Below are 24,846 nucleotides of genomic sequence, written 5' to 3'. Positions count from 1 at the left end.
CCCCCCTCGGACCCTCACCTTATACTCATACTTCGTACTTCGTCCTACAATAAGCTTGTTAAAATATGAGATACGCTTTAAGCTTAGTTCAATTAAAATGTATTTACCTAATTATATTGTTTTTCCAGGAATCCTTTCCCAGTGGAGAACAGACTTCTTGATTCTAGTCTACAGGTGAAAATAATTGAACTTCAAATTTCTATAAATTCTTTTTCAGGGGAATGAGTTTTCTAGAACTACCCTTTTCTTTCGGGGGTGGGGGGGAATGATTGGAATTCACCTGGCAAGTTTTCCCCTGATTGCTGCGTTTTCCTCAAAAAAAATTTATTTCACGGAGATTTTTCAAGATAATTTAAACTAAAATAAGCCCCTGCTGAATTGGGGACATTGAATGTACAATGTCCATTGTACAGCACGTGAGAACGTTTTTAATTATCTTCTTGTTCCAGGATTTTAACAGTTTTGCGAAGTATGTAAACCAGTTCAGATCTGCTGAATTCCTGGAGGCAGTTTCAGACTTACATGTTCTCATCTTCATGGCTAACCTTGACATTATCCCGCTCAGGTTAGTTACTCATGTTCTCATCTTCATGGCTAACCTTGACATTATCCCGCTCAAGGTTACTATACTAGATTCACTTACAGGAACTGGAGACTTAATTTCAAGTTACCCTTCATTTGTAGAGTGGCATGTTCTGTTCACATGTTTAAACCTTTATCTGATCAAGGATGAATGTTAAATCGGTAAATCAAGATTAATATTTGTTCAGACCATTGATGGGACCTCTGCTTGAGGCTGTGAGGACCGGAGATAGAGAGGCTGCGAGGGAATGGAGCTACCTGGATCCCTGGAGCAACCTCCAGGCTTTGATTCAAGCTTCCACCATGAACTAGTCTAACCTCTACCTATTAATCATGGAGATATGATTTATCAACACAATTTAATTCGGTTAAATGATGTTAATAAACAACTGTTCTTAGTTTTACAGCAACATACCAGCATTGAATAGCGTTTTATGTTTTTAACAACAGTTTCATGTTGTTTAGCAACAGTTTCATGTTGTTTAACAACAGATTCATGTTGTTCAATAACATTTCATGTTTTTCAACAACATTTTATGTTGTTCAACATCAGTTTCATGTTGTTCAACAACCGTTTTATGTTGTTCAACAACATTTTCATGTTGTTCAGCATATTTTTTTAACATGTCATGTTGTTCAATATATCAGGTTATGTTCTTCAAATAATTCAAGATTTAAATTCTTTTTTGCTGGTATATTTTTATTCATCAATTCTCTGCTTTTGCTGAAAAAAAAGCCGTAGATCAAAAATGTCTGTTTTGTGTTTTTTTTATTTCAATCTATACAAACAGATAATTATTTCAATGCATATTTTAACCGTCCAAAAATTTAATATGTAAAAAGTGTCACACAGTTTGTTTCAGATATTTTAATAAACAAATTTTAAGTTGACTTTTCTAATTTTTTATGATATGTTTTGGTTTCAGACGTAAGATGACACGGAAACTATTTTCATAAGATATTTGTGAGGATTTGTCTGAAAAAGTTTATTTACTAAATACGAATTCTAGGGTCAGTCCAAAAAGTTGAAGGAATTTAATAACAGAAAATTTGACATTAATCAATTTTGAATCTTGAAAATTTTATCTGACCAAACCAAAAACAAAAAACTTGACGATTAAAACTAATTTTTACTATAAACCCTGGTATTTCAATTCCCTTCATAATGAAAATATAAATAAAAATAAATTGACCAAAAACTACATTATTTCAGAAAAATGCGGCTAAACGTAGACGGACTGTTGGTTCATTTCCCGTATGATTATATATACCCAGAACAGGAACAGACTCATTATATTTTATTCTATGGTTTAGCGCAATAAAAACCTATTGTTAAGAGAAGAGGCATTTTACCCAGGAGTGTATGCTAAGTCCACTACCCCCAGGTTTCCATCGGAAATTCAGTACCAAATGGGGTTTAAGCCCCCCCCCCCCCCCCCCCCCCCCCACCCCCAAAGTCCTGTTTACGCCTCTGAGAAGTTATTATATATAGAATTTTATTTGAAAGCTAAAACTGAATTAAGAAAGTTTTAGTATAGATACAAATGATCCAAAAGAAATAGACTAATTGAAGAAAAAAATTGAAATTGCGACTTTAAGATAAAACAAATCTAAAGTTATATGAGCACAATTAATTGGTTTAAAAAAACTAAAAACAGTAGTGCAACATATTTTAAACCTTACAAGTTATTGATTAGATAATTACCCTTTTGTCAACTCAATGTTTACTTGTCTAGAATTTTTCTCCTTAAAATTTAACTAATTTATTCTAGATCTAAATAGATAAATGGTTTGAAATTATTTCATTTTAGTGAAATAGGAAAATTAAGACTATTGTTAAGTCTATTATTTATAAAAAAAAAAATTTAAAAAATCGGGAATCAGAAGAATGGCAGATTCTTCCGGATTTGGATCCCAACCTTTGTCTTGAATATGTACGAGAGTACTGCATGCCTAGTTCTCCTACATGTTGGAGTTAAAGAAAGGACTGGACGCTCATGGACATATTTTACTGGAGATGCCCTCAGGTACATGAAACATGGGAGCATACTTTCTTTAAAAATCACCCCCCCCCCCTTCTGTTCAGGGGGCGGGGGAGTATTTTTAAGATACTATTACTGGGTAAAAAATTTGTTTAAAAATATCAATTTTAAGCTTCCAACCGTCTTATTCTGTTAATTGCAGATCTTACCGCGTATCAGCTTGTATTCATGTTACTATATTCTAGTGTACCGTACTGTGCTTCTGTATAATATTATCATTGTATAAGTTTAAAAACTGGTAGCTCAAATAGTTAGCTCATATGCTCATTAAACGTAGAGAACTAACCAAACTCATCATTGTAATGTACTGTACTATTAATATATATCTAGGAATTGGTAGGATAGTATAAATGCGTTTTCTAATAGTTAGTCTATATGCACAAAAGAACTAGAAAAATAACCAAATTGTTTATATTTGTTCGACCTTGAATATTTTACTAATAATTTAGTTAGCAACACCTATCTAATTTTGCATGGGTTTGTTTTGCGAGTTTTTGGAATCCGTTAAATTCAATTATGTTCAAATTCTCTTTTAACTGAAATGCACTGTATTGTACTCTACTGCACTTAATAATATTATATATTTAGGAACTGGTAAGACAGTATCACTGCTGGCTCTTATAGTTGCCCATATGCACAATATACCTACAGAACTTAGTTGTTGTATTGAACTGTATACTGTACTGCTGTGTGCTGTACTGTACTGTACTGATATTATATATCTAGGAACCGGAAAGACAGTATCACTGTTGGCTCTTATAGTTGCCTATATGCACAACAAACCAACAGAACTAACCAAACTTATATATTGCTCCAGGTAAAGGGGGGGGGGTATGAAACGTATTACTCTCCGGAAAATTAAAACAGTGTTTAAACATAACTTAGAATTGTCGTAGGAGGCTGAATTTTTGCATGCAAACTCAGAATTATGTATATTACATGCATTTTTTGGTTTAGAAGGAATATAAGCAAAGGTGCGCGCGCGCGAGCTTTTTGTAAAAAAAATGCGACTTTTTTGACAGTAAATCAACGTTAACTTCATTAATTGCACTTGAACATTTTTCCTGACACTCTTGAAACAAATATCTAACAAAATTTTATCCATTTTTTAATATTAGAACTATATACGATGTTTATATCTTTAGTCAAATCTAAAAAATGTTTATTTTGAACAAAATGTGAAGGATTTTTAATATTTAGAACAATCCCTGAGATTGAGAAGGTTCTAGAAGAACTAAGAAAGCTGTTAAACTATTACAGGAAAAGAACAGCAAGATATTAAAAATAAAAAATCCCTGAGTATATCATTACAGAATTAAGACATTCAGAGGTTTAAATTGAACTTTTGGCTTGTTAATTTCTTGAGATAATTATAATTCGTATCTTTTGTAGTCTAGCAAGAAAAAGTTTACTCCATTTTGATATTTCTGAAGGTCAGACCAATGAGAATCCATTTAAAATCTGTTATCGGCCAATAAGAGAACGCGGAAATATGAGTCCGCTGTTTTTTATGGATTAAGCACTTCAAATAATAAATTTAATTGTTGATATGGAGACAAACAAAAGTTCTGACCTTAGTCCTCTTTTTTGTTTTTAAGATCTTAAAATTTTGAAATATATCCTGATCAAACTTTGACCCAGAGATGAGGTTTCCGAACCTGTCAACTTTGTGGGGTTGGCTCTTAGTAGTAGGAAGAATCTTTGTATTCAACCAGAGGTACAGTTTTTATAATTATTTGAAACTTTCCTCAATTGAACTTTTTTGTAATTTATCTACACTTTGGAGAAAGCTATTATATACATACATACATACATATTACATGGTACATTAAGTTGTACGTTTTAAAAATGTTAGATATTTATTTAGGTGAGAGGAGAGAGGGATGGTAAGGTGGTTGATGCTAAATGCCATGCTCTCACAGCTCCTCATGTCAGGTAAACATATAGTTAATATCAGTTAAAAGATAACAATAATGCCGAATCCCTTCAAAAGATATCGTCGGATTTTTATTCGAACTAATTTTGTCTTTTAAAACAATTTTAGTAACTTTCCCTTTAAATAATTTTGATGAACTGTCCGTTCAAAAAGGTTTTTGTGAACTGTCTTTTTAAATAGTTTTGGTAAATTGTCCCTTTAAACAATTTTGGTGAACTTTCCCTTAAATAATTTTGGTGAACTGTTCCTTTAAATAATTCTGGAATTTTGGAAAACTGTTACTTTAAACTATTTTGGTGAAGTTAACCTTTACACAATATCGTCGGATTGTTACTTTAAACATAATTTTCGAATTGTCCCTTTAAACAATATTGTTTGATTGTCCCTTTAAATAGTATTGTTGGATCGTCCTAATAAACAATATTGCCGGATCATCCCTTTGAACAATATTATCAGATTGTCACTCCAAATAAAATTTTCGGATTGTCCCTTTAAACAATATTGTCGGATTATCACTTCAAACATAATTTTTGGATTGTCCGTTTAAACGCTATTGTCGGATCGTCCCTTTAAATGTATTGTCGGATCGTCCCTTTAAATGTATTGTCGGATCGTCCCTTTAAATAATGTTACCGGATTGTCTCTGTAAATAATATTGTCGGATCGTCCCTTTAAATAATTTCGTTTGATCGTCCTATTGAACATGTCGGTTCGTCCTTTTAAACAATATTGTCGGATCGTACCTATAAATAATATTGTCGGATCGTCCCTTTAAACACTATTGTTGGATTGTCCCTTTAAATAATATTGTTGGATCGTCCCTTTCAATAATATTGCCGGATTTTCCCTTAAAACAATATTGTCGGATCGTCTCTTTAGATAATATTGTTGGAATGTATCTTAAAACAATATTGTTTGATCGTCCCTTTGAATAAAATTGTTGGCTTGTCCCTTTAAGTACTGTGATGTGCATTGTTTGTATTATGCAGAGAACGGCATACTGATGATAGTTCTGTACCCGTGTGTTCCTTCTACGAACAGTTTGATGCAGGGGGCCGGGATACTATGCTTCCAACAGGTAAAAAGGGAGCGATAAATCATTAACCCTGTCCTCCCCTCCACAACCGACAATTATTTTTTACATAGAATTAAAAAATAATTCTATGCTTGAATTCCCAAAGGGTACTTTTATAAATGGTTATTGACCCACCTTCAATAAAGGGAAATTATTAAATACTGTTTTAAGGTGTATATAATCTGGAGGAGCTAAGAAGTTACTGTACAGAGAAGGGTTGGTGCCCGTATTACTTTGCAAGGTATTTTTATTCAATCATGTTCAAAAATAAAAAAAATTCAAAAAATTTGGAGCTAGAAATTTCAGAAATTTTATTTTATTGATCATTTAAAACTTATAATTTTTGTCTAATTCTTAATGTTTAGATGGGCCATTCAACAAGCAAACATTGTTGTGTACTCCTACCATTATCTTCTAGATCCAAAGGAACCACCAGAGATTACAATTTGTTAAGGTTTTATCAAAGAAACAACAAGAATTTTTGAAAGTTTTGACGTTCTCTAGGATCCAGATCCAATTGGCAAAATATCGAAGAAAAAAATGTTGCTCCTTACAATAATTAAAATTTTAAGAATCCTGCATAATAATTGAACGCTAAATCAAGTTTCTTTAAAAAAATTATCAAGAAAAAGAAGAAAATTGTTATATTGTTGTATTGTTTTATAATCCGGCCTTATCTTTGCAACCTGAAATCTCATATATTTGAGAACAGAATTGACAAAGACTAGATTCTTTTTTTTGGTAAAAGAAATTAGCTATAATTCTAAAAAAAATTATGATTCGGATCCATTTTTTAAATCAAAATTAAATGGATCATAAAAACGAACAGAAACATGGGCGTACTCAGGAATCCATAGATTTTACTGATATAGGAGGGGGTCTGAGACACCATACACCCCCCCCCCCCGTCCTGAGATCGCCTCTGTCTGGAAAATAAATTAATCCTGGTGTCCGTGTCCGCAGATTGCAGAAGTTGTCAGCAAAGAAATGGCGCGAAATTCTGTTGTTGTGTTTGATGAGGCGCATAACATAGATAACATCTGTATTGACAGCATGAGTGTAAGAATCTCAAGGAAACTGATTGATAGATGTCAGACATCTGTAGAGTCTTTAGAAGCGGAGTTGGAAAGGTAAACTTATATCAGATTGCTCTTCTCCCTTCTCCGTTCCCTCCACCTTCTCTCCTCCTCCACATTCTCCTCTCCTCCTCCACCTTCTCCTCTCCTCCTCCACCTTCTCCTCTCCTCCTCCACCTTATCCTCTCCTCCTCCACCTTCTCCTCCCCTCCTTCACCTTCTCCTTCTTTCCCTCTCCTAAGATTAAGATTCATCCATTTTTAAGTTATGATGTTTTTATTGATAATTAATGCTCATCAAATAATATGATTAGTTTTATAATTTGAAGGAAATCAAATCAAAACATATCAACACACTTACTAATTTTTATCGATATGTATACAAAACATATATTGAAATAAACAACTTATCAACTACGGTTGTAGCCGATTATATCATTATTATTTCGATTTGAATTTTTATTTATATCAAGCTTTTAAACGGCATGCAAACAAAGAGAAGCTGTTAATTTTTAAAAGCTTCTCTTTAAGTATTTGTAAAATTGCAATTCGAAATAAATTTGTTAACAAATACAACCAAATAAAAAAATCGTCTTCATTATATTGATATATTGAAGGGGGCTAGAAAGGGTAACTTATACCTTCTTGTATTAGGTTGAGGTTGGATAACTCCAGTAAGCTTGAAGGAGAGTACAGAGCGCTGGTGGAGGGGTTGAGAGAGGCGCAGGCAAGACGAGAAACCGAACAGGAACATCAACCATTTTAAAAATTAATATCTTTTTAACTTGACAGATTAAACGAATGGTTATTTATTAATTAATTATTTGATTAATTATTTATTATTGATTTGGTTTGTGAATTAATTTGTTGAATTGTTGATTAATTTATTGATTTGTTGGGTATCTGATTGATTTGATATCAATTTATTGCTTTGTTGATTTATTTATTAATTAGTTAAATCAAATTGTTAATTAAACGTTTGATCTGTGAATTAATAAATGTGTTTTCTTTTTAGATTAATTTTTATGTGATTGATTAATAAAAGCTATTATTTACTAAGAATAACTAAAAATGGTTTGAATTAGATTCTATCTAACCCTGCTCTTCCAGAACATATTCTTAACGAAGCAGTTCCAGGCTCAATCAGGTAGGAAAAGGGGGGGCCGGTGGGGGGGGGGGCAAATGAGGTTTGAAATGCAAATTTTAAAAAAACAGATTTTAAAACCTAGAATTTAGATAACTTAATTTCTCCTTTTTAAGTTTTTTTTTTGGCAAGTAATTTTTGAAAATAAGTAGTTGGGCTATATGTGCTTTTGAAGTGTGGTTAAATGTCAATGATATTCAACCCAAATGTTCTGAATTTATTTTTCAAATTTTGCTACCCTCCCCGTTTATCCTTGGTTAAAATCTTCTTGGAAACGAAATTGTTATCAATGTTATGAAATAAAATAGAAATATTTTATGATTTAGCAGCTTTAAGAGATATTGCACGGTACAATAACTAAAAAAATTTAAAAATTTAGAAAAGGAACACACTTCGTGAAATTTCTCCGACGTCTGATAGAGTACATGAAAGTTCGGTTACGGGTTCAGCATGTGGTTCAAGAGAGTCCTGCAGGATTTCTGGCAGATATAAATACTAAGGTTAGTTTTTTATCAAGAATGCTTTGTGAGTTTTAGTTTGAGTTTGATCAGATTTTTCTAAGAATTGCTTTCTCTGAGTAGAGATTGAGTAAAACTCATTATTTATGAAAAATATGAATAATATGCTTCTTTTTCATTGGTCAAATCTATAAAAATTGACAACTAATAGATTATTATTATATCATATTTGTGACGTTCCATGGATACATACCCAAGAAATTATATTAAAAAATGATTCTGGTGAAATCCGACTATTCCAAGTTGGAACAGTTCACATTATGAAAGGTTGCAAATAAGTGTTATGCTCTTGTTCTGTCTACCACTGTTTTTTATTTTTCTAATGTTAAAATGTTAAAAAAAAACATTTTAAAAGTAAAAATTGGTTCTTAAATTAAAAGAAATGCATGTGTTGTGATTGTTTCCTTAGTTTAGTTTGTTTGTTTACCAATTTCTAATGATTTTGCTCGTTTTTTCAAGTTGATACTACATTTAGGAACAGCATGTTTAATGTGCCCTGAGTTTTTTCAAGTTGATACTACATTTAGGAACAGCATGTTTAATGTGCCCTGAGTTTTTTCAAGTTGATACTACATTTAGGAACAGCATGTTTAATGTGCCCTGAGTTTTTTCAAGTTGATACTACATTTAGGAACAGCATGTTTAATGTGCCCTGAGTTTTTTCAAGTTGATACTACATTTAGGAACAGCATGTTTAATGTGCCCTGAGTTTTTTCAAGTTGATACTACATTTAGGAACAGCATGTTTAATGTGCCCTGAGTTTTTTCAAGTTGATACTACATTTAGGAACAGCATGTTTAATGTGCCCTGAGTTTTTTCAAGTTGATACTACATTTAGGAACAGCATGTTTAATGTGCCCTGAGTTTTTTCAAGTTGATACTACATTTAGGAACAGCATGTTNGTGCATGTTGTCAGTACAAAATAATTAAGTTAACATCAATATTGATCTATACGGAAAAGATCAATATAAAGAGCGTGTAAGAATGAATATTCTTCAACTAGTGTTAGAATTTCCATTCTTTAATGCTCAGAGCGTGTAAGAATATACATTCTTTCACGCTCTGACCGTGTAATAATTTCCATTCTTACACGGTCTTAGCGTTAAAGAATGAAAGTTCTACACCTACAGTGTAAGAATAAGCATTTTTAAACGTAAGGAAGCGAACAATGTTAAAATTGTTCCTCCTGAACCGTGTAATAATGGTAATTCTTACACGATAGGTTTACTACTATGGAACCGAACAGATATGATATAATAATAAATCTTACTGCGGGACAATGTGACCCTAAAAGCTGTGGAAAAGGAAGACATGAGACGTGAGACTCACCTATTGCGCAGTTTTAAAAGATCCATTTCATTTAAGAAGTTACTTTTAAGCTGCCTTGTAATACTTTTTGCACTTTCATCAAATTCACACAATTTTACTATAATGTCGTCTTCATGTTTATCAGTTTTTTGATTTGGACCTTTATTTAGGTGTGCATTGACCGGAAACCGTTGAGGTTTGCCGCGGAGCGCCTTGCGTCTCTACTGCGTACACTGGAGATATCTCATACCGCGGATTTCTCTCCAATTGTCGCAATCGCGCATTTTGCAACTCTAGTCGCTACATATACCAAAGGAGAGTAAAACAATTCAATAAAACATTCTTGCAGCTACATTTTTTACATTTTTAATAACTCTGAAAAATGAGATTTTCAATAATCGTGGAGCCGAGTTTCATGTACTCCATTCAGTCACTTACTCGTTAATAAAACTTCATTTGATCTCGTCTTTTTTAAATGAACATTTAACTCTGAAAAATAGGATTCACTATAATCATTGAGCCAAGTGAGGATCGCGTAGTTGGAGCCCAGAACCCTGTGATGCATCTCTCATGTTTGGATGCAAGTATTGCAATCCGACCTATACTAGGTAAATAAAGTATTATATTAGACTGGACTGGACTGGACTGGACTGGACGGGACGGGACGGGACGGGACTGGACTCTAGACACGACTAGACCTAGGCACGACTAGGCTCAACTAGACACGACAAGACACGACTAGAAACGACTAGACACGACCAGGCAGGACTGTTTTTTTTTTTTATGGAGGCCCTTGCGCATTTCTGCTTTAGAAACAATGGAGAAAATTGTCTGATTAAGACACTTTCCAAGGTAGAAAATTAAGTATATCAGAAAAGGGTTTGAAGGGTACCGTTTAAAATCGGACATGCCCCTGTTTTTAATGGGAGCTCACTTGAAATTACAACGTCGTCGTTCCCTTCAAAGTTTTATAATTTAGAACGGTTCCAGAGCGTTGTAATCACTAGTGGAACCCTCTCCCCCCTGGATATGTATCCTAAGATGCTGGACTTCCACCCTGTTATCATGGCCAGCTTCACCATGACCCTCGCCAGGCAGAACATTAATAATTTCAGAAAAACAACGTTCTCCTATTTTTAGTTATTGGAAACCTTAATAGGTTGAGACCTTGTGTAAATGTATTTTAAATCTTTTAACGAAACTTATTTTATTCAGTTTAAACTATATTTGAGATATTTAATAAATGTTCTCTGTTATTCAGGCAGTGTATTCTACCTATGATAGTTTCAAAGGTCAGTGCTTATATATTTTACCGCCCTTTGACCAACATTACCGACCTATGATTCCCCCAACAGAGGGAGGTTAAATAATATATCTATTCTTTGCCTGATTCTGAACCAGAGATCAGTTTTTAAAACGCTTCTTACTCAACCTTTTTCGTAAACATGTAACATACAAACACGATACAAAGAGTCGTATAAAGTATTTAGTTATGGTTGGGGTTGCATATTTGTTAAATGCATGGTAAATACATTATATAGTATGGAAACTTTTATTTCTAGGAGGGGGCACTGCCACTATCCCCTTGCCACTGATGGTGTAAACCTTTGATATTTCAAACTTATATAAGTTTATATAACAGAATGCATAGTTTTGAAATGCGTAAGGTCACGACATCGGTTTGCGAAGAAAAAGTGATTAGAGAATCAGATGTTGTGGCAAAAAAGACTAAATTCCTTAGTAACACAAACAGAACAGAGCCTAGGGATTAGATAATGGTCGATATGGGGGTCCAAATGATTTTCAAACATTTGATGTTAGAATGTGTTTAGCTGCATTTAATATTGATAATTACTTAATTCTAGTGAGAGATTAGGGGGGTTAGATTGTTTTTAATAATCTACATATTATCCAGATAATAATAATATATTCCAGGGAAACGACCAGGTGACTTTAACCTCCAAATTCGAGGCTAGAGATGATACAGCTGTTATAAGAAATTACGGAGCTCTACTAGCAGAGGTTGTATCTGTAGGTAGGTTACTTTGATATTTTCATATCTGATTTTTCACAGCTCTTTTCATGTTCAGTTTTTCTGTTGAGTTTATAGTTAAGCCTTCTAACAAACATTTTGTTTTTTTCGAAGGTCATTTAGGGGAGGCACCCATTATTAACTTTAAAATTTTGATCTGCTAATCGTAATTGATAAGTGCATTCTTTTGATATGGCACATGGTTGAAAATGTGTCGTGTGCTTCTGCTGGAACCTAATTAAACAATGAAATAGGTCAAGGGTGTGAAACCAACGATCAGTTACGACTTTGAACTCCTATCTGAAACTTGATAGGAGTTAATGATTTGAAACTGGGCTGTGGGAAAATATGAACAAAAAACCTCGTACTCTACTTTCTTTTACATTTCATTTTATAACTTGCCCTTGTTAGCTTAGTACCTGATGTTATGTGTTATCTTAGTACCTGATGTTATGTGTTATCTTAGTACCTGATGTTATGTGTTATCTTAGTACCTGATGTTATGTATTATCTTAGTACATGATGTTATGTGTTATCTTAGTACCTGATATTATGTGTTATCTTAGAACCTGATGTTATGTGTTATCTTAGTACCTGGTGTTACGTGTTATCTTAGTACCTGATATTATGTGTTATCTTTTTACCTGATGTTATGTGTAATCTTAGTACCTGATGTTATGTGTTATCTTAGTACCTGATGTTATGTGTTATCTTAGTACCTGATGGTGTTGTATGTTTCTTCACCTCCTACCTATATATGGAAAATGTTGTGGCAGCTTGGTATGAACAGGTCAGTTACATTAACACATTAATAATATGCATTTGTTAACATCAAAATTTGAAATGTTTTATTTTACGTTCATAAATACTGAATAGATGGTTTAATTTTCTCTTTATAAAAGATTTTTTAAATTTACATCAATATAATTTTCATTAGATAAGTATTTCATAATTAGATCTCCATTTCAATTTTATGTTGAAAAAAAAGAGATTTTTGATTTAAGAAAGGAATTTTTGTCAATCCCAATATCTTTGCAACCCGATGTCGTTTGAAAAATCAATGGTTTACACCATCAGATTGCTAAGATATAGATATCAGAAAACTCGAGTGCGTTGGAAAATAGTCAGTTCTTTTATTTGGAACCTCAATAGCTTTGGTTAGTGTAGGATGATGTAAAATGTTTGTTAATTTTTAGGAAGTTATAGAACAGATTCAGAAGCATAAACTTCTCTTTATTGAAACACAGGAATCAAATTGAGAATTTTTAAGCAATCTCTAGCTCACACATTTTTGGTTTGTTATTCGAGACAATAATTTAAGTATGCATAAAATTCTTCTTTGTGCTTAAAGTAATGACAATTAATAAAAATATAATGAAAAGTACTTGTTTTATACAATTTAAATTTAAATTAAATTTGAAATCTTTGTCTTGGTTCTACCTTACTAGTATCTAGTGATCCTAGCCGGGGAGGATTTTAATTAAAGATTTGGTTTGGTTTGCGCAGGATGCCGCGGAAACGAGTTTAGCTCTCATTAACTACATAAAGGTATCCTTTGCAACTGTAAGATTTCATGATTTGGCCGTTTTGATTTTGCTGAAGATCGTATGAAATCGAATCTTAATGTAAATTTCATTATTTCAGTCGTTAGAAGAGATTGAATAGAAACGAACTGGTTTTTGCACTTGATTCGATTTGATATGATTTGATTTTAATTCGATTGATTTGGATTGATTTTGACTGATTTATTGATCTGGATTGATTTGGACTGATTTGTTATGATTTGATTTGAACTGTTTTGAAACGGGGTTGATCTGAATTAAATTTATTTGATTTTAACTGCGGTATAATATTAATTTTAACACAGTAAAGCACTGTTCAATTTACATTGTACACTGTACACTGTACAGTGCATGTACGGAGCACAATGTATGTAAGTGAACTATCCAGGCTTGTGAGAATGGTCGAGGTGCTGTCCTCCTGTCTGTTGCACGTGGAAAAGTAAGCGAAGGGGTGGATTTTGATCATCATTTGGGTAGAGCTGTGCTTATGTTTGGTGAGTTCTTTGTTGATATTTAATACTTCAAAAACATTAAATCCAAAAATATTTAGTTGTCAATAAAGATTACTCAAACTCAAACATGAAGAGTTGACTGAAAGAATGTAGTTTGCTCAACTCCAATGTACAATTCATCGATTTAATATTCATGGATATAGTTATTAGTTATGGCATTGTGAGTCTCTTTTTTTGTATTGAAATGTATTAACAAGGTTGAAATATTTAAAACAATTAAGATACCGCAATCTGTTTCCAAAAATCTCTCCATTGGGTTTAACTACAAGAATGTAAAAATAAAGATATCCCCTGGACCAGACGTATCGGAAATATAACGTTTAAAGATACTGCAATGTTGTTTGTCCCTGTTCTACTGTTACAACCCAATAAATCAATCAATTATAGGAATCCCTTATGTCTACACACAGTCAAGGATACTCAAGGCTAGACTAGAATATCTCAGGTTACAATGAAAACCACTCAAAGGGACTAGAGCCTAGGGANCCCTTTATCTGAGTAACTATTAAACAAATATTGTCGTTTTTCTGTCTTAAGTGTTTATTTTTATATATTTTAAAAATTTCCTTTATTATCTCATCTGAAGAAATCCTTAAATCAAGTTAACAGATAAGTAATCAATTTTCAGAAGAAAAACAAGGACATCCTTTTCATCCTTGACCAGATAAAGGCTTCAAGGGTACCTTTGTGAATCAGACATGCCACTCCACAGATTGATAGTAACTTAAAATTACTTACCTTAAAGTTACATTATTTTTGGTATTCTTAATAAGATTGGAAAGAGAAGAAATCTGGTAGATATTTTAAAAATTTATGTCTTCTGAGAAAATGTTTGTTTTAATCCAAAATCCAATTGCAACGAGTTTAACCAAGAAAACCATTTGATCAGCTTTTCATAATGTGGTCTACCTCTTTTATACCTCTTATAATTTTAAAAGCACAAAGAAGGCAGACCACATTTAGGAAATGCCATCATAAGAATTGTTTCATGGTAATTGTTTTAAGAATCTTACCCTTTGTCATCAAAAATCAATCAAAGATCAAATCTTTAAGTTGTTTCTCCATTTGTTGTTATTTTATCTTATGTTATTCAGGGATCAATTCCAAATCCGCGAAAACGATTTCTTGACATTTGATGCTATGCGGCATGCTGCGCAGTGCCTGGGCCGAGTTTTGCGCGGGAAAACTGATTATGGAATTATGATACTGGCGGACAAGAGATTTAGTCGACAGGATAAGAGAGGGAAACTTCCAAAATGGATTCAGGAACCAAGTCATGTTAAATTTGAAATTTATTTGAACGCACAGGTGCCACAGAGAATAAGGAGCGTTATTGAAAGAAAAAAAGATGTTAAAGTAATGAAAATAATGCTAATAATACTTGATCAGATGCTAAAGGTATTTTTCAAGGGGGACTTTTTTCCCAAAGGCAAGGTGCATCTGCCGCGTAAACTGTCGCGTAATTTCAAGNACCTTGATCTAAGCCAATAAGGACAATTTTATTTATTATTTTATGTATTTTTACAAGATTCTTAAACAAAAATATTGGATAGAAAAAAGTCGAAAACAATATTTTATTTTATCCAAACCATTTGTTAACGTTCTGGAATCTTTTATTTATTTAATTAATGTTCTGATGACTTGGTTTTATATCAGGAGCACCTGAAGGACTCCATGTGCAACCTGTCCACAGAGGAGGCAATACAGATCTGCAGAAAGTGGTTGAAGATCATGGCTCAGCCCTTCACTAGGAAACCAGCAAATAATAAACTTGCGTTATGGAATCCAATTTTTTAAATAAGAGAAACAGAACATAAATTGTCATTTGTCATGGGTTAAAGTTTGGTTTACATATTACATGATTATTATTTCTTCAAATTTAAAAATTAAACTAACATTTTCAGTACATTTAAGTGGATACTTCTATCATGAAGTCATGAAAGGAATTTTAAATATTTAATAATCCCTCAGGGACTTATTTTTTTAAAAATGAGCACATTTTTATTGAATATTAAACATTATAATATGCATTTGTGACTTGTCTCTATATTGTATTTCCAAGTTAGCAATGTTTTCTTATATTTGCTGTTATTGATCAGAGAGGATCAGCTTGGGGTCAGCTTGCTCACAATAGAACAACTACAAACTGAGGAAATGCAGAAGAAGATTATGGATAAGGTTCAGCAGGGCTGAAATAATCACGAAAAAGTACCAGAAAATCCGCGAAAAAGTTCCAGTTAATTTACGTTAAAAGTTCCAGTTAATTCACGTAAAAAGTTCCAGTTAATTCACGTAAAAAATTCCAGTTAATTCGCGTAAAAAAGTTATATTCACGAAATGGGATCGGAAAATCCACAAACATTTCTACTGTCATCCTTTCACACCCAACTGATAATTCATGCCAATGTCAGATCATCTAAAATATTTTTATTTTTGTTTAATTTGTTTATTCCGCATGTGATAACATTTTTTAGATTGTTTTATTTTTCTATTTTTCAATAAAAATATAATTATTTACATAAAGCTTATTTATAACTTATCTAATGCAATATTACCTAATAGATAACTAATAGTGAAGCTTGTTATTGGAAATAAGTATTCTTGTATTAGGAACAGTAATTTGCTCAATTATTTATTCATGGTAGTAGGGAAAGGGGGAATATGGACGAAAAGAAAAAGTAAAATTTGGGAGGGAAAGTTTTTGAACCTGCATAATCATATATATATATATTTACTATGCTTTTATCTTCTATCTAAATTGTGAACATGATCTTTTTGTTTACATTTTAAAACAAAGAAGAAAAATATTTTGCGGATTTTTAAAAAACAATTGGCGGATTTTAAAGAATTTAAATTTTTTTACATAATTAAAAACCTTCAAAACACATTTTTTTTCATTTTTATTATTCATAAACCTTCCCTGTGGTCACGTGATGTCCCACAAAAAATTTGGGCCCGATCGGTTCAGCCGTTTAGACGTTAATTGGACACAAACAAACAGACAGACAAGCCTAATTTATATATAGATATGTATACATTCATATACATGTATAGGTAGAAATAGTGAAAATAACAAACATTTATCTGGATTTTTTATCCCAAAAACGACTGAACCGATCAGGCCAAGATCTATTGGCGGGTGGAAATTGAAAAATAATTACGGGAAACTTAATCAACTTAACGAAAAATCCCGAGAAAATTTTTGTTTTATTGAGTGAATTGAGTACAATGAAAATCAACAAGCAATAGATTAAATTGTTTAAAGGAAGATGGTGCGAAGCACTTGATATGCCTAGCTAATAAAAAAATTACACAAATTAATAGAAAGCAATAAAATATGGTAGAACTTGCTGGCCAATTTCTAGGTCCATTCTTCTTTAGTAAATTAAATCTTGTGCAGCGTTTTATTTATCTATATAATAAAACATGACATTTTTGCCAATAGCCGGCCGAATTGCTGGACCGATTGGGCTGACATTTTTTGTGGACACTCATGGGTGGCCGAGGGGTATTACAGACTAAAAAAAATCGGAACTGTGAAATACTATTCTTGTATTATCCTATGTTTATTGGGACACCCTGTATCTATATAATCTGTAGAATGAAAAAATATTCTTGTACCATCCTATCTGTATAATCTGTGGAACACTATTCTTTTATTATCCTATCTGTATAATCTGTGGAATAAAAATTCTTGTGTTTTATCATCTGTATAATCCATGGAATAGATATTCTGGTATTATCCTATCTGTATTATCTGTGAAATACTAATCTTGTATTATCCTATCTGAATAATCTGTGGAATAGAGGAATATTCTTGTACAATCCTATCTGTGTAATCTGTGGAATAAACGAAAATTCTGGATAATAACATGGATTCCTTTATTATTAGATTAGGAGTGAGGAGTAGAGAGAAGAGATGGATTCTTTGTTTAGCACAATTTATTTATCATATAATATATATGTAGATACACAAATATAAATAATATACATTAATCCAATATATAATCCTTAGTGTTTATTTTTTTGTTCCTATTTATAAATATACATCCACCCTAAAAATAATATTTTTTTCATTTTNTCTTATTTTCATTTTAATGTAATTTTTAACGCCTTATTTTCATTTAATATAATGTTTAACGTCTTATTTTCATTTTAAAATAATTTTTAACGTCTTATTTTCATTTTTATGTAATTTTTAACGCCTTATTTTCATTTAAACATGATTTTTAACGTCTTATTTTCGTTTTAAAATAATTTTACGTCATATTTTCAATTTAAAATAATTTTTAACGACTTATTTTCATTTTAATATGATTTTTAATGTCTTATTTTCATTTTAATATAATTTTTAACGTCTTATTTTCATTTTAATATAATTTTTAACTTCTTTTTCAATTTTAAAATGTGCGTGAAAAACATCTCCTGTTTACGAAGAACCTTTGTGGCAAAATGAGAGGTTTCGGTAGTCATGTTTATCATGCTAAAAGGCTAGAAGCAACAAAAGGACTTTTTTTCGGTCAAGATACGACTTTCTACGCGGCATTCTTTTATAAATTAGATATTGATACATTTGATTAAAGGAATGCACAGAGTTACCCACAAAAGATGAGACTATTTTACGGACTTTATACTGCCTGTCTCCATATATTCATGATTCCCTGCAGCTGGAAAGTGTTACTATTTTTCCAAATCATGTAAAAAGTCATAAACAGACCGTTTTCAAGGCAGAAGCCGTAATTCAACCTTGGAATACCCATATTTTAAGAGTTTTAAGTCGTCTTTACAGTCGCATCCTTAGAAGGTAACCCTATATTTCTGGCCGGACCTTCTTCCTTCTTATAGAAAAATATTGATAGGCACTAAGAACGTTGTACTGAAAATCTAAAAATTATTGATAACGAAATTTGCATAATTTTAAGGAAAATTCAGCTCAAAGGTAGTAGGGTCATTTGACATTATGTTTACATACAGTTCACGATATACTATCAAATGAACTGAACTTTTCCTTACTTTTAAAAGAAGGTTAAGCTGCGTACTTAATGCAGTTTAGCGTGTACTTTTTGTACTTTTAACATGCACTGAACTTCTTTAAAAAGAAACAAATCATCCCAAACCAACAACTTTCTAACCAGAAATACTGGTTAGAAAGTTTGGTTTTGATCGGTGGAAATACAGTGCAAGATAAACATACAATAACAAAAAACATGTGAGAGTTATAAGATTCTATGAACGTACAGCGATAACCAGAAAACTTTGGAACAGAAAGTCGACTTTTAGACTCAAGTTATGACTTTACAAAGTCAAATAAACATGAGACACAGCAAATGTGCAGTTTAAAATTACCCATTTCTCTTGATAGGTGATTTAATAACTTAATACAGTGAAACCCTTAATAACGAATACATCGAAAGAATTCATCAAATGTCGTATNGGTTTACATTAACCAATTAATTCATCGCTATTTATTTATTTTCGCAAATACTGAAATTTACGTAATACAGTATAAAACTTATTGAAAAATTGTCAAGACGACATTTGATCAATTCTTCAGATGTATTCGTTATTAAGGGTTTCACTGTAGTAAAGTTTTTTCTCTGTGGCAACAACAAATGCACTTCAATTTTGTTTTAATGTCGTCTTCCTACTCTACAGTTTTCTAGTTATCCCTGTAGGTTACTTCATTATTTCTACTTTAAACCCTTTGCTGTGAAGTGTGTACGCGGGGTCCCAGATGTCCTCTTTTTAACTTCTGCTACAGGGTGTCCCACGTAACGTGACAGTAGCAAGACGACTCGTAGGTTAAAGAATATTCTCCATATACCCTCTGTTTAACCTCAACTGTGTACGGAGGATGCCAAATGTCCTCTCTCTAACTTCTGTTATGTATGGAGGTTCAAAATATCATCTGTATAACTTCTGCTGTGTACGGAGGATGCCAACTGTTCTCTATTTAACCTCTGCTGTGTACGGAGGTTACAAATGTTCTCTCTTTAACCTCTGCTGTGTACGGAGGTTACAAATGTTCTTTCTTTAACCTCTGTAGTGTACGGAGGTTAAAAATGTTCTTTCTTTAACCTCTGCTGTGTACGGAGGTTAAAAATGTTCTCTCTTTAACCTCTGCTGTGTACGGAGGTTACAAATTTTCTCTCGTTAACCTCTGGTGTGTACGGAGGCTACAAATGTTCTCTATTTAACCTCTGCTGTGTACGGAGGTTACAAAAGGTTCTCTATTTAACCTCTGCTGTGTACGGAGGTTACAAAAAGTTCTCTGTTTAACCTCTGCTGTGTACGGAGGTTACAAATGTTCTCTGTTTAACCTCTGCTGTGTACGGAGGTTACACATGTTCTCTCTTTAACCTCTGCTGTGTACGGAGGATGCAGGACGAAGAGTTAATTTTTCTTGTTTATCCAGGAAAAATACCTGGAAGAAAAATATTTTCATATTATATACAGTGGTCAGCATATATATCAATGCAGATGTCGGTTACTGAAGTGTTGATATAAAATTTCAGTACCTGGACTGGAAATTCATCGGTATATGTTAATGTAGCATTTTAGTAACCGATACTATAATATGTAAATATATAATAGCTATTGTCTTGTATAACTATTTCAGTTACCGATACTATATTAAAATATATGCTACAGGGTGGCCCAATAAACATGGGAATTAAATGACGACTTCTATATGGTCTTTGTTTCCATGCGGGATTATTTCGTAAACTAAATTTTGCAGTATCACAATTTAAACATTTAACACCAAAAACTACTAGTCTCGGGGTTTCCAAATTGTGGTCTACCATTTTCAAAATTGACGGAGATATTAGAATTTGTCCAGATTCCAGTTTATTAAAAATCAACAAAATTGTTCAAATGCTTGATATCTCCATCCATTTTGAAGATAAGAAGGTAGACCACATTTTGGAAATCTCATTAGACTTTCAATCTCTTGTTGATGCACTTTATGTCATTTATCAATTATCGGAAATCAAAGACGATATTTAAGTCGTCTCTCTATTCTCATGTTTATTGGGACACCCTGTAGCTTCTGTCTTGTATAACTATTTCAGTAATGGATAATATATTAAAATATATGCTGCTTCTGTCTTGTATAACTATTTCAGTAATGGATAATATATTGAAATATATGCTGCTTCTGTCTTGTATAACTATTTCAGTAATGGATAATATATTGAAAAATACGCTGCTTCTGTATTGTATAACTATTTCAGTAATGGATAATATATTAAAATATATGCTGCTTCTGTCTTGCATCAACATTTCAGTAAACGATTTTGTATTAATAAATATTCTGACCACTATATGCATAGTTTAAATCATATAATTTGAACTTTCTGCCCTTTTTGTTCATTATTTATTCACTTTTCCTTATTTCTATTTCCCCTCTTCCTTCCTTCCTTGCTGTCTCAGATCTGACGTTTTCTTTTTAGAAAATTTAAAATTTAAATGTTAACTCACCTTACATATAGAGCAAAATAATACTAAGAGTATGAACCCGGAGCACACTAGAAAGGTCACAGGATACAGCGCCATCTTGTGTACTGTGTCAGCAGAAGGAAAATGTATGCTTTTTCTGTCCTCTGGTTTTAGAAATAAATCCATCTTTATAATTAGGGGAAAAATAAAGGACATGAAAAAGAGAAGAAGAAAAAAATGTTCCATACATACCCACAATGGATGAGACTTTAAAGACGACTAAAAGCAAAAAAAGATACGACGATTTAAAACTTGACATTTGGTTTCTGCTTTCAATTTTGATGGTGTTTTGGCCTGTAAGGAACCCTGAATTTAGTTTTGGTCTGTAAGGAACACTGAATAATTATTTTTGGCCTGTAAGGAACCCTGAATGTAGTTTTGGCCTGTAAAGAACCCTAAATGTAGTTTTGGCCTGTCTGTAAGGAACACTGAATGTAGTTTTGGCCTGTAAAGAACCCTAAATGTAGTTTTGGCCTGTCTGTAAGGAACACTAACTGTAGTTTTGGCCTGGAAGGAACCCTAAATTTAGTTTTGGCCTGTAAGGAACCCTGAATGTAGTTTTGGTCTGTAAGGAACCCTTAATGTAGTTTTGGCCTGTAAGGAACCCTGAATGTAGTTTTGGCCTGTAAGGAACCCTGAATGTAGTTTTGGCCTGTAAGGAACCCTAAATGTAGTTTTGGCCTGTAAGGAACCCTAAATGTAAAGATGTGAAAAAATGAATAGATTTTTTTTAATTGTTGTTAACGTACATTAGTTGTTTTTGGTCCTAATTTTGGTCAACTTTAAACACGTTGTAATAAGTATGAAAATAAAATGTAAAAGTTCAAATATTTGTATGCAATTCCATGCATGCAGCTTATAGAACTATTTAAAAATGTGTTAAAAAAATCCTCCTTAAAAACACAAAACAAATCAAATTAAAAGATATTTATTGCATTTTATATTTATTTCCTGATATATCTCTGACTAGCTGGCCGGTCGGCTGGGTCTGCTCCTATCAGACAGATCTAAACAATGGGTTATTAGAAGAAAACAACTGAACTCAATCACTAATTTTTTAATCACTATACAGTAAAACCCTTAATAACGAATACATCAAAAGAATTCATCAATTCATAATGGAATGTTGCAGATATTTAGTTTTTTAATTAAATGATTATATGTATNACATAAACAAACAAAATGTGAACATAGCAGACGAAACTCTTACAGATTACAGCTTTCTCAGTTGGTATCACTGTACTAAATATAAGAATTATTTAAAAAGACGATATCGAATTCCTCACTGAATTCCCATGTTTTTTGGGACACCCTGTAGTATAAAACTCATTGAAAAATTGTCAAGACGACATTTGATAAATTCTTCCGATATGTATTCGTTATTAAGAGTTTCTTTGTATATGTTTTTATAACCTTATGACGTGAACCAACTGATTTTAAAAAGTTTAACTATTTGATCTCGCAAAATAAATAATAGTTGACACGTCAAAGGTCTTTAACATCAGGTCCCTTCCTCTAGCTATTGCTATGACTGATGACATGATGGAGATCTCAACGTTCGGCTCAAGTTACAATAAACCATAGATTAATTAAAATAACAGATAGAACACTACATGTCGTCTTTTCAAGATTTTTCAGAATTTCGTTCACAAAAACCCTGAGGCAGAAGCCCAAAGAAGTTACGAGTAGTCGGAGTAAAACAGGCTCTCTCTCTCTCATGTAATAAATCTATGCATTAAACACGCATTACAACATTATCAAGTATATTTTTAGATAATCATGGTATATTTTCTTATTCTTTTAACGATGTATGCATCTCTATGTATAAATTTGTATAAAGTAGTTGTTTGTTTGTTTGCTTATATGTCCGATCATAACTCAGGAAACCCATGATCAATTTGCCTCAAGTTTTGATTGAGGAACTCAGAAGAACCATGGAAATGTTCTTATGGTTGTTTTTAAGATTCTAAGTTGAGTGGGTCTACTTTTGTAGGGAAAAATAGTTAAAATCGTAATTTAAGAGCAAGTACGGGTAAACGGCCGGAATAAATATAAGAAACTTGGACAACGCGGAGTCCCATGCTATTTTTTATAGTATATTGAATATTCACACAAAGTTTAGAATTTTTTTAAAGACTAATGGCGAGTGTGGGTGCGGAACGTTCTGAATTCCTAGATTTATTGTATTTTATGAAGGAAAAAATCTTTAAAATTAGGATACCTTGCAGCTGATGAGGGTTATGATTGAGAGTAGGAAAAGAAGAAGGAAAGCTAAGTAGAGGATCAGTGCAGTATAACTGATAGAGATATAACTGGAAAACATCTTTATTTTCTCAACAAAACTTAAGATCATTTTAGGATCATTTAAAATATTCTATGAATAGACACCATACTTTGAATCTGATATGTTTTCCAGATGATTTTCATGGTAAATAACGGTAAATAAGAAGTTTAATGGCACTAACTTGACATCAGCATTTTTCCAAAATATATCTTTTATTTCTTATTCTTTTATATTCTGGAACCAGAAGATTCTGTCCTAGAAACCAATATATTCTGCTCCTATTGAACCTGAAAACAATGAATCCTGCTCCAATTGAATCTGGAACCACTATATCCTGCTCTTATTGATCTGGAACCAATGTATCCTGCTCTTATTGATCTGGAACCAATGAATCCTGCTTCTATTGAATCTGAAACCAATAGTTCCTGCTCCTATTGAACCTGGAACCAATATATCCTTCTCCTATTGATCTGGAACCAATTTATCCTGCTCCTATTGATCTGGAACCAACGAATCCTGCTCCTATTGATCTGGAACCAATGAATCCTGCTTCTATTGAATCTGAAACCAATAGTTCCTGCTCCTATTAAACCTGGAACCAATATATCCTTCTCATATTGATCTGGAACCAATATATCCTGCTCCTATTGAACCTGGAGCCAACATATCCTTCTCCTATTGATCTGGAACCAATGTATCCTGCTCTTATTGATCTGGAATCAATGAATCCTGCTTCTATTGAATCTGAAACCAATAGTTCCTGCTCCTATTGAACCTGGAACCAATATATCCTTCTCCTAAAGATCGGGAACAATTTATCCTGCTCTTATTGAACCTGGAACCAATAAATCCTGCTCCTATTGATATGGAACCATTATATCCTGCTCCTATTGAATCTGGAACCAATATATCCTGCTCCTATTGAATCTGGAACCAATAGATCCTGCTACCATTCATCTGGAACCTATTGATTCTGATCCTGTTTAACCATGAATTTCTGTTTCTAAAATGATAGAAGTTGGAACCGATGATGTTCACTCCACCCCAAACAATTTTGATTTTTTGTTTTTTAAGAATTCTGTGTTTAGCGTTTTTCTCAGTGCTCATCCATATTCTCTTTCAACCTTCTCTCCTGTACCCCAACCATGAGCAAGAGAACCTTCCTCTTCCTGAACCCTGAGATAAACTGACTTTGTTTACACCTACCTCGTAAATCTTTAGTTTCTCACAATATTCAATCCTTTCCAAATTTAGTTTGAAAATTTCTATTTTAT

The 24,846-nt window shown here is 32.6% G+C and overlaps 2 protein-coding genes and 1 long non-coding RNA gene across 4 annotated transcripts in view; 2 read left to right on the top strand and 1 right to left on the bottom strand.

Annotated features, from left to right (window-relative positions):
• The window catches only part of LOC111701760 (nuclear protein localization protein 4 homolog), an 8,763-nt gene extending 7,783 nt beyond the window's left edge, over positions 1 to 980 (top strand). The window contains exons 16-18 of one of the 2 annotated variants that reach the window (XM_023473172.1): positions 129 to 174; positions 450 to 565; positions 771 to 980. In XM_023473172.1, coding sequence (XP_023328940.1) covers positions 129 to 174; positions 450 to 565; positions 771 to 894 — 286 coding nt within the window. In that variant the 3' untranslated portion in view covers positions 895 to 980. Of the gene's footprint in view, positions 1 to 128; positions 175 to 449; positions 616 to 766 lie in introns of both variants that reach the window. The other variant, XM_023473171.1, reaches the window with a different exon arrangement.
• LOC111701758 (TFIIH basal transcription factor complex helicase XPD subunit) overlaps positions 1 to 16,278 on the top strand; it is a 22,664-nt gene extending 6,386 nt beyond the window's left edge. Inside the window, exons 2-27 of the mRNA XM_023473169.1 lie at positions 1,796 to 1,862; positions 2,540 to 2,609; positions 3,351 to 3,441; positions 3,825 to 3,884; positions 4,266 to 4,341; positions 4,492 to 4,559; positions 5,550 to 5,638; positions 5,807 to 5,876; positions 6,001 to 6,061; positions 6,599 to 6,765; positions 7,365 to 7,458; positions 7,796 to 7,857; positions 8,234 to 8,354; positions 9,853 to 9,997; positions 10,183 to 10,290; positions 10,662 to 10,776; positions 10,944 to 10,974; positions 11,618 to 11,717; positions 12,431 to 12,504; positions 12,911 to 12,961; positions 13,221 to 13,262; positions 13,665 to 13,770; positions 14,176 to 14,233; positions 14,883 to 15,054; positions 15,445 to 15,539; positions 15,888 to 16,278. Of these exons, the coding sequence (XP_023328937.1) occupies positions 1,800 to 1,862; positions 2,540 to 2,609; positions 3,351 to 3,441; positions 3,825 to 3,884; positions 4,266 to 4,341; positions 4,492 to 4,559; positions 5,550 to 5,638; positions 5,807 to 5,876; positions 6,001 to 6,061; positions 6,599 to 6,765; positions 7,365 to 7,458; positions 7,796 to 7,857; positions 8,234 to 8,354; positions 9,853 to 9,997; positions 10,183 to 10,290; positions 10,662 to 10,776; positions 10,944 to 10,974; positions 11,618 to 11,717; positions 12,431 to 12,504; positions 12,911 to 12,961; positions 13,221 to 13,262; positions 13,665 to 13,770; positions 14,176 to 14,233; positions 14,883 to 15,054; positions 15,445 to 15,539; positions 15,888 to 15,981 (2,283 nt within the window). The 5' untranslated portion in view covers positions 1,796 to 1,799 and the 3' untranslated portion in view covers positions 15,982 to 16,278. The remainder of the gene's footprint in view (positions 1 to 1,795; positions 1,863 to 2,539; positions 2,610 to 3,350; positions 3,442 to 3,824; positions 3,885 to 4,265; positions 4,342 to 4,491; positions 4,560 to 5,549; positions 5,639 to 5,806; positions 5,877 to 6,000; positions 6,062 to 6,598; positions 6,766 to 7,364; positions 7,459 to 7,795; positions 7,858 to 8,233; positions 8,355 to 9,852; positions 9,998 to 10,182; positions 10,291 to 10,661; positions 10,777 to 10,943; positions 10,975 to 11,617; positions 11,718 to 12,430; positions 12,505 to 12,910; positions 12,962 to 13,220; positions 13,263 to 13,664; positions 13,771 to 14,175; positions 14,234 to 14,882; positions 15,055 to 15,444; positions 15,540 to 15,887) is intronic.
• A 3,033-nt stretch (positions 16,279 to 19,311) lies between these two features.
• LOC111701768 (uncharacterized) lies at positions 19,312 to 24,736 on the bottom strand. The gene is made up of 3 exons (XR_002765271.1): positions 23,510 to 24,736; positions 21,271 to 22,295; positions 19,312 to 20,212 (listed from the first exon to the last, which is right to left on the bottom strand). It is a non-coding gene; the product is annotated as an uncharacterized LOC111701768 (long non-coding RNA).
• Positions 24,737 to 24,846: the final 110 nt, after the last annotated feature.

Source organism: Eurytemora carolleeae, unplaced genomic scaffold (genome assembly GCF_000591075.1).
Source record: "Eurytemora carolleeae unplaced genomic scaffold, Eaff_2.0 scaffold448, whole genome shotgun sequence".
Classification (NCBI taxonomy): Eukaryota; Metazoa; Arthropoda; class Copepoda; order Calanoida; family Temoridae; genus Eurytemora; species Eurytemora carolleeae.
This window is presented reverse-complemented; position numbering and strand designations above follow the sequence as displayed.